Source organism: Salminus brasiliensis, chromosome 16 (genome assembly GCF_030463535.1).
Source record: "Salminus brasiliensis chromosome 16, fSalBra1.hap2, whole genome shotgun sequence".
Lineage (NCBI taxonomy): Eukaryota > Metazoa > Chordata > Actinopteri > Characiformes > Bryconidae > Salminus > Salminus brasiliensis.
The window spans coordinates 36,530,552-36,540,551 of record NC_132893.1 but is presented as its reverse complement, the minus strand read 5'-3'; the positions used below and the strand labels follow the sequence as shown (position 1 = coordinate 36,540,551).

The 10,000-nt window shown below is 41.6% G+C and overlaps 1 protein-coding gene across 1 annotated transcript in view; it reads left to right on the top strand.

The window, feature by feature from the left end:
* ggt1b (gamma-glutamyltransferase 1b) overlaps positions 1-10,000 on the top strand; it is a 20,614-nt gene that overhangs the window by 10,047 nt on the left and 567 nt on the right. Inside the window, exons 8-11 of the mRNA XM_072658449.1 lie at positions 650-837; positions 1,563-1,690; positions 2,689-2,801; positions 2,947-3,060. Coding sequence (XP_072514550.1) covers positions 650-837; positions 1,563-1,690; positions 2,689-2,801; positions 2,947-3,060 — 543 coding nt within the window. The remainder of the gene's footprint in view (positions 1-649; positions 838-1,562; positions 1,691-2,688; positions 2,802-2,946; positions 3,061-10,000) is intronic.

Genomic DNA, 10,000 nt, shown 5'->3' with positions numbered 1-10,000 from the left:
TCACCATCACATCTACAGTACTCTCCTGACTGACCCACCATCACATCTACAGTACGCTCCTGACTCACCATCACATCTACAGCACACTCCTGACTGACCCACCATCACATCTACAGTACACTCCTGACCCACCATCACATCTACAGTACACTCCTGACTGACCCACCATCACATCTACAGCACACTCCTGACCCACCATCACATCTACAGTACACTCCTGACCACCATCACATCTACAGTACACTCCTGACTGACCCACCATCACATCTACAGTACACTCCTGACCCTCCATCACATCTGGGTCCACAGCAGCAGCTGAGGGTCTGACACTGTTTGCTATGAGGGTCTTAGTTACAGTAACAGTGTGTGAAACCTCCACCATGTTTGGAAGCTGTACTCCTGGTGAGCTGAAGCTGATCTGCTTTAAAGCGGTGAATAACACAGGAGTGAGTTCTTGAGTACTTGTTACAATGTTAGAGTTTAGCTCCAGTTAGTTTTCGCTCAGTCCTGAGCAGGCCTCTTGCTAACCCCAGAGTTATGATGATAAGGCCTCGCTGAGTGGTCAGCAGTTTTGGTCAGCAGCTGTGTGCTATTGTTCTGCCTCTATAGCACCGCTGTAATGAGCTGCTTCCCTCTGTTCTTCTCCCAGTTCATCCAGAACATCACCTCAAAGAGCTTCGCAGACGCCATCAGACAGAAAATCACAGACAACACCACCCACCCAGAGAGTTATTACGAGCCCGAATATTTCATCCCTGATAATCACGGCACCTCGCATCTCTCTGTGGTGGCGGAGGACGGGAGCGCTGTGGCTGCCTCCAGCACTATCAATCACCAGTAAGTGATGGACCAACAGACAGCCCTTACCCTACAGTAATCTGCATGTGGTGCAATGATGCTCCTGACCCTGTTCAGCAGGACTCTGAAGCTTAACCTGACTGAATGTGTTTTTCATCATCTGAAAGATCCATAATCAATTTCTCACATGTTACTTTCTTCTCAGAGTTCTGCTGTAGGCTGAATGGGTGGGGCTAAATGCTGTAGGCTGAATAGGTGGGGCTAAATAATGTAGGCTGAATGGGTGGGGCTAAATAATGTAGGCTGAATGGGTGGGGCTAAATGCTGTAGGCTGAATGGGTGGAGCTAAATGCTGTAGGCTGAATAGGTGGGGCTAAATAATGTAGGCGGAATGGATGGGGCTAAATGCTGTAGGCTGAATAGGTGGGGCTAAATAATGTAGGCTGAATGGGTGGGGCTAAATGCTGTAGGCTGATTAGGTGGGGCTAAATAATGTAGGCTGAATAGGTGGGGCTAAATAATGTAGGCTGAATGGGTGGGGCTAAATGCTGTAGGCTGAATGGGTGGAGCTAAATGCTGTAGGCTGAATAGGTGGGGCTAAATAATGTAGGCTGAATGTGTGGGGCTAAATGCTGTAGGCTGAATAGGTGGAGCTAAATAATGTAGGCTGAATGGGCTGAAAAACATTGTTTTCAGAAATGTTTAAAGAAAACCACACCCTGTTTTTACGAGTTGGTGTAAAGGTGTTCTTCCTGTTTCCTCAGCTTCGGCTCCAAGGTCATGTCCCCCTCCACCGGCATCCTACTCAACAATGAGATGGATGACTTCAGCTCTCCTTTCATCATCAATGGCTATGGTGTTCCTCCCTCACCCAACAACTTCATAGAACCCCGTGAGGAACCTTCCCACACCCTCTTCCCATGAGCTCTGACTCTGTTGAATGTTGAATTGTAGGCATTGATTGTGGACTCATTTACTGCTGGCTGAATGGGTGGGGCTAAACTGCTCTAGGCTGAATGGGTGGGGCACAGTTGGGGTACAGTTCTGGAAAACATCCTGAACTGATCTAGAACCTTTCTACATTACATTATGTAGAGGTTCCTAAAACAGGTTTTTCCCCATGTTTCATCTTCATCTTTAAAGAACCACCCATTGAAAATGCTAGTGGTGCTGCTGCTGCTGGTGTTGGTCGTAGTGATGGTGTTGGTGGTGGTGGTGCTGATATTGGTGGTAGTGTTAGTGTTGGTGGTGTTAGTGGAGGTGGTGCTGTGGGTGGTGGTGATGGTGCTGGTGTAAGTGATGGTGTTGGTGGTAGTGATGGTCTTTGGTGGTGCTGATGTTTGTGTTGGTGGCGCTGATGTTGGTGGTGTTAGTGTGGGTGTTGGTACTGGTGGTAGTGATGGTGTTGGTGGTGTTAGTGGAGTTGGTGGTTGTGGTGCTGATGTTGTTGGTAGTAATGGTGGTGGTGATTGTGTTGGTGGTGGTGGCATTAGTAATGGTGTTGGTAGTATTGATGGTGTTGTTAGTGGTGGTGATGGTACTGGTGTTGGTGTTAGTGGTGGTGGCATTGGTGATGGTGTTGGCTGTCATGTCTTGGTGGTAGAGATGGTGTTGTTGGTGTTAGTGGTGGCAGTAGTGCTGATGTTGGTAGTTGTGAGGGTTTGATATGATGGTAGTGGTGTTGGTGATGTTGGTGGTAGTGATGTGGTGGTGTTGGGGGTGTTAGTGTGGCTGGTGCTGATAGTGCTGGTGTTAAAGATGGTGTTTTTAGTGGTGGTGATGGTACTGGTGGTAGTGATGGTGTTGGTGGTAGTGATGGTGTTGGTGGTGTTAGTGGTGGTGTTGGTGGTGCTAGAGGTGTCATTACTTACTATATGTATCGTCTTTTAGATAAGAGGCCCATGTCCTCGATGTGTCCTGCTATCCTCCTTGACAAAAACAACAGGGTGAAGCTGGTGGTTGGTGGCTCCGGTGGGACAAAGATCACAACGTCAGTTGCTGAGGTGCGGCCGGTGTTAAAGCACCTACACCCTAAATGTGGTCCATTAACACTGTCTGTAAATATGGAGAATATCATTCTGCATAGCTGGAATCATAAAGCCGGTCCGGAGTGAGCAGTAACACCATGTCCTGATTCTGATTCTTTAGGTCATCCTCAACTCGCTGTTCTTTAACTATGATCTGAAAAGATCGGTGATTGAACCCAGAGTTCACAACCAGCTCAGCCCGAATGTCACTGTGGTGGAGCACGATTTCGATCCTGTGAGTGAACAAACACTCAAACTTTCAAACACTCAAAAACTCAAACCATCAAACCTTCAAACTCTCAAACCCTCAAACACTCAAACTTTCAAACACTCAAACACTCAAACCTTCAAACCTTCAAACTCTCAAACCCTCAAACCCTCAAACCTTCAAACTCTCTAACACTCAAACCTTCAAACACTCAAACACTCAAACCCTCAAACCTTCAAACCTTCAAACTCTCAAACCCTCAAGCCCTCAAACACTCAAACATTCAAACATTCAAACACTCAAACACTCAAACTCTCAAACCTTCAAACTCTCAAACCCTCAAACCCTCAAACACTCAAACATTCAAACACTCAAACTCTCAAACACTCAAACTTTCAAACACTTAAACTTTCAAACACTTAAACAATCAAACCTTCAAACACTCAAACCAACAAACCTTCAAACTCACAAACACTCAAACCATCAAACCTTCAACCTCTCAAACACTCAAACCAACAAACCTTCAAACTCACAAACACTCAAACCATCAAACCTTCAAACTCTCAAACACTCAAACCTTCAAACACTCAAACACTCAAACTCTCAAACCTTCAAACTCTCAAACCCTCAAACCCTCAAACACTCAAACATTCAAACACTCAAACTCTCAAACTCTCAAACACTCAAACTTTCAAACACTCAAACTTTCAAACACTTAAACACTCAAACCTTCAAACACTCAAACCAACAAACCTTCAAACTCACAAACACTCAAACCATCAAACCTTCAACCTCTCAAACACTCAAACCAACAAACCTTCAAACTCACAAACACTCAAACCATCAAACCTTCAAACTCTCAAACACTCAAACCTTCAAACACTCAAATGTTCAAACTCTTAAACACTCAAACCCTCAAACCCTCAAACCTTCAAACTCTTAAACACTCAAACACTCAAAACTTCAAACTCTCAAACCTTCAAACTCTTAACACTCAAACTCTCAAACATTCAAACACTTAAACACTCAAACCCTCAAACCTTCAAACTCTCAAACACTCAAACCTTCAAACTCTCAAACACTCAAACCATCAAACTCTCAAACACTCAAACCCTCAAACCTTCAAACTCTCAAACACTCAAACCCTCAAACCTTTAAACTCTCAAACACTCAAACCCCTTAAAACCTTCAAACTCTCAAACCCACAAACTCTCAAACACTCAGACCTTCAAACTCTCAAACCTTCAAACTCTCAAACCCTCAAACCCTCAAACACTCAAACATTCAAACACTCAAACTCTCAAACTCTCAAACACTCAAACTTTCAAACACTCAAACTTTCAAACACTCAAACACTCAAACCTTCAAACACTCAAACCAACAAACCTTCAAACTCACAAACACTCAAACCATCAAACCTTCAAACTCTCAAACACTCAAACCTTCAAACACTCAAATGTTCAAACTCTTAAACACTCAAACCCTCAAACCTTCAAACTCTTAACACTCAAACCCTCAAACATTCAAACTCTTAAACACTCAAACCCTCAAACCTTCAAACTCTCAAACAGTCAAACCTTCAAACTCTAAAACACTCAAACCCTCAAACCTTCAAACTCTCAAACACTCAAACCTTCAAACCTTTAAACTCTCAAACACTCAAACCCCTTAAAACCTTCAAACCATCAAACCTTCAAACTCTCAAACCCACAAACTCTCAAACACTCAGACCTTCAAACTCTCAAACCTTCAAACTCTCAAACCCTCAAACACTCAAACCTTAAAACCCTTAAATCGTTAAACACTCAAACACTCAAACTCTTAAACACTCAAACCCTCAAACCTTCAAACCTTCAAACTCTCAAACACTCAAACTCTCAAACACTCAAACCTTCAAACTCTCAAACACTCAAACTCTCAAACACTCAAACTCTCAAACACTTAAACCCTCAAACCTTCAAACTTTCAAATACTCAAATCTTCAAACTCCCAAACACTCAAACCTTCAAACTGTCAAACCTTCAAACTCTCAAACACTCAAACACTCAAACACTCAAACCCTTAAACACTCAAACCCTCAAACCTTCAAACTCTCAAACACTCAAATTTTCAAACTCTCAAACACTCTAAACTTCAAACTTCAAACTCTCAAACCTCAAACCTTCAAACCCCCAAATCCTTAAACACTCAAACACTCAAACCCTCAAACCTTTAAACTCTCAAACACTCAAACCTTCAAACACTCAAACCTTCAAACTCTCAAACACTCAAACCCTCAAACCTTCAAACTCTCAAACACTCAAACCCTCAAACCTTCAAACTCTCAAACACTCAAACCCCTTAAACCTTCAAACCATCAAACCTTCAAACTCTCAAACACTCAAACCCTCAAACCTTTAAACTCTCAAACACTCAAACCTTCAAACACTCAAACCTTCAAACTCTCAAACACTCAAACCCTCAAACCTTCAAACTCTCAAACACTCAAACCCCTTAAACCTTCAAACCATCAAACCTTCAAACTCTCAAACCCACAAACTCTCAAACACTCAGACCTTCAAACTCTCAAACCTTCAAACTCTCAAACCCTCAAACACTCAAACCTTAAAACCCTTAAATCCTTAAACACTCAAACACTCAAACCCTCAAACACTCAAACCCTCAAACCTTCAAACTCTCAAACACTCAAACTCTCAAACACTCAAACCTTCAAACTCTCAAACACTCAAACTCTCAAACACTCAAACCTTCAAACTTTCAAATACTCAAACGTTCAAAATCTCAAACACTCAAACACTCAAACTCTCAAACACTTAAACCTTCAAACCCTCAAACTCTCAAACCTTCAAACTCTCAAACACTCTAAACGGCAAACTTCAAACTCTCAAACCTCAAACCTTCAAACCCCCAAATCCTTAAACACTCAAACACTCAAACCCTCAAACTATCAAACCCTCAAACCTTCAAACTCTCAAAAACCTTCCAACTCTCAAACCTTCCAACTCTCAAACCTTCAAACTCTCGAACACTCAAACCCTCAAACCTTCAAACCCTCAAACCCTTAAACACTCAAACCCTCAAACCTTCAAACACTCAAACATTCAAACACTCAAACTCTCAAACACTCAAATCAACAAACCTTCAAACTCTCAAACACTCAAACTCTCACTCAAACACTCAAACCTTCAAACTCTCAAACTCTTAACACTCTAACACTCAAACCCTCAAACCTTCAAACACTCAAACCTTCAAACACTCAAACCCTCAAACCTTCAAACACTCAAACACTCAAACACTCAAACCTTCAAACTCTCAAAGACTCAAACCCTCAAACTCTCAAACACTCAAACCTTCAAACACTCAAACCCTCAAACCTTCAAACTCTCAAACCCTCAAACATTCAAACTCTCAAACACTCAAACCCTCAAACCTTCAAACTCAAACACTCAAACCCTCAAACCTTCAAACTCAAACACTCAAACCCTCAAACCTTCAAACTCTCGAACACTCAAACCCTCAAACCTTCAAACCCTCAAACCCTTAAACACTCAAACCCTCAAACCTTCAAACACTCAAACATTCAAACACTCAAACTCTCAAACACTCAAATCAACAAACCTTCAAACTCTCAAACACTCAAACTCTCACTCAAACACTCAAACCTTCAAACTCTCAAACTCTTAACACTCTAACACTCAAACCCTCAAACCTTCAAACTCTCAAACACTCAAACACTCAAACCTTCAAACACTCAAACCTTCAAACACTCAAACCCTCAAACCTTCAAACCTTCAAACACTCAAACACTCAAACCTTCAAACTCTCAAAGACTCAAACCCTCAAACTCTCAAACACTCAAACCTTCAAACACTGAAACCCTCAAACCTTCAAACTCTCAAACCCTCAAACATTCAAACTCTCAAACACTCAAACCCTCAAACCTTCAAACACTCAAACCCTCAAACCTTCAAACTCAAACACTCAAACCCTCAAACCTTCAAACTCTCAAACACTCTAAACTTCAAACTTCAAACTCTCAAACCTCAAACCTTCAAACCCCCAAATCCTTAAACACTCAAACACTCAAACCTTCAAACTCTCAAACACTCAAACCATCAAACTCTCAAACACTCAAACACTCAAATCCTCAAACCTTCAAACTCTCAAACACTCAAACCCTCAAACCTTCAAACTCTCAAACACTCAAACCTTCAAACCCTCAAACCTTCAAACCTTCAAACACTCAAACACTCAAACACTCAAACCTTCAAACTCTCAAAGACACAAACCCTCAAACTCTCAAACTCTCAAACACTCAAACCTTCAAACACTCAAACCCTCAAACCTTCAAACTCTCAAACCCTCAAACATTCAAACTCTCAAACACTCAAACCCTCAAACCTTCAAACTCAAACACTCAAACCCTCAAACCTTCAAACACTCAAACCCTCAAACCTTCAAACACTCAAACCCTCAAACCTTCAAACTCAAACACTCAAACCCTCAAACCTTCAAACTCAAACACTCAAACCCTCAAACCTTAAAACTCTCGAACACTCAAACCCTCAAACCTTCAAACCCTCAAACCCTTAAACACTCAAACCTTCAAACTCTCAAACCTTCAAACTTTCAAACTCTCAAACACTCAAATCAACAAACCTTCAAACTCGCAAACACTCAAACTCTCACTTAAACACTCAAACCTTCAAACTCTCAAACTCTCAAACTCTCAAGCTCTTAGCACTCTAACACTCAAACCCTCAAACCTTCAAACCTTCAAACACTCAAACACTCAAACCTTCAAACTCTCAAAGACTCAAACCCTCAAACTCTCAAACACTCAAACCTTCAAACACTGAAACCCTCAAACCTTCAAACTCTCAAACCCTCAAACATTCAAACTCTCAAACACTCAAACCCTCAAACCTTCAAACACTCAAACCCTCAAACCTTCAAACTCAAACACTCAAACCCTCAAACCTTCAAACTCTCAAACACTCTAAACTTCAAACTTCAAACTCTCAAACCTCAAACCTTCAAACCCCCAAATCCTTAAACACTCAAACACTCAAACCTTCAAACTCTCAAACACTCAAACCATCAAACTCTCAAACACTCAAACACTCAAATCCTCAAACCTTCAAACTCTCAAACACTCAAACCCTCAAACCTTCAAACTCTCAAACACTCAAACCTTCAAACCCTCAAACCTTCAAACCTTCAAACACTCAAACACTCAAACACTCAAACCTTCAAACTCTCAAAGACACAAACCCTCAAACTCTCAAACTCTCAAACACTCAAACCTTCAAACACTCAAACCCTCAAACCTTCAAACTCTCAAACCCTCAAACATTCAAACTCTCAAACACTCAAACCCTCAAACCTTCAAACTCAAACACTCAAACCCTCAAACCTTCAAACACTCAAACCCTCAAACCTTCAAACACTCAAACCCTCAAACCTTCAAACTCAAACACTCAAACCCTCAAACCTTCAAACTCAAACACTCAAACCCTCAAACCTTAAAACTCTCGAACACTCAAACCCTCAAACCTTCAAACCCTCAAACCCTTAAACACTCAAACCTTCAAACTCTCAAACCTTCAAACTTTCAAACTCTCAAACACTCAAATCAACAAACCTTCAAACTCGCAAACACTCAAACTCTCACTTAAACACTCAAACCTTCAAACTCTCAAACTCTCAAACTCTCAAGCTCTTAGCACTCTAACACTCAAACCCTCAAACCTTCAAACTCTCAAACACTCAAACCTTCAAACTCTCAAACTCTCAAACACTCAAACCTTTAAACACTCAAACCCTCAAACCTTCAAACCTTCAAACACTCAAACACTCAAACACTCAAACCTTCAAACTCTCAAAGACTCAAACCCTCAAACTCTCAAACTCTCAAACACTCAAACCTTCAAACACTCAAACCCTCACACCTTCAAACTCTCAAACCCTCAAACATTCAAACTCTCAAACACTCAAACCCTCAAACCTTCAAACTCTCAAACCCTCAAACCTTCAAACTCTCAAACACTTAAACCATCAAACCTTCAAACACTCAAACCCTCAAACTTTCAAACTCTCAAACCTTCAAACTCTCAAACACTCAAACCCTTAAACTCTCAAACTCTCGAACACGCAAATCCTCAAACCATCAAACACTTAAACACTCAAACCCTCAAACCCTTAAACTTTTAAACACTCAAACCCTAAAACCTTCAAACCCTCGAACACTTGAACCCTTAAAAACTCAAACACTCAAACCTTCAAACTCTCAAACACTTAAACTCTCAAACCTTCAAACTCTCAAACACTCAAACCCTCAAACCTTCAAACTCTCAAACACTCAAACCTTCAAACTCTCAAACTCTCAAACACTCAAACCTCTAAACACTCAAACCCTCAAACCTTCAAACCTTCAAACACTCAAACACTCAAACACTCAAACCTTCAAACTCTCAAAGACTCAAACCCTCAAACTCTCAAACTCTCAAACACTCAAACCTTCAAACACTCAAACCCTCAAACTTTCAAACTCTCAAACCCTCAAACATTCAAACTCTCAAACACTCAAACCCTCAAACCTTCAAACTCAAACACTCAAACCCTCAAACCTTCAAACTTTCAAACCCTCAAACCTTCAAACCCCCAAATCCTTAAACACTCAAACACTCAAACCCTTAAACCCTTAAACACTCAAACCCTCAAACCTTCAAACTCTCAAACACTCAAACCCTAAAACCTTCAAATCCACAAAGTCATACCCAAACCCTTCCCAATCCACCCAAGCCCACCCTGATCCACAAAGACCTACCCAAACCCTTTCTGATCCACCAAAACCCACCCTGATCTACCCTGATCCACCCAAGCCCATTTTGAAACAACATAACCCATAACGCAACATAACCCATCCAGGCCCTTTATGATCCACCCAGGCCCTCCGTGACTGACC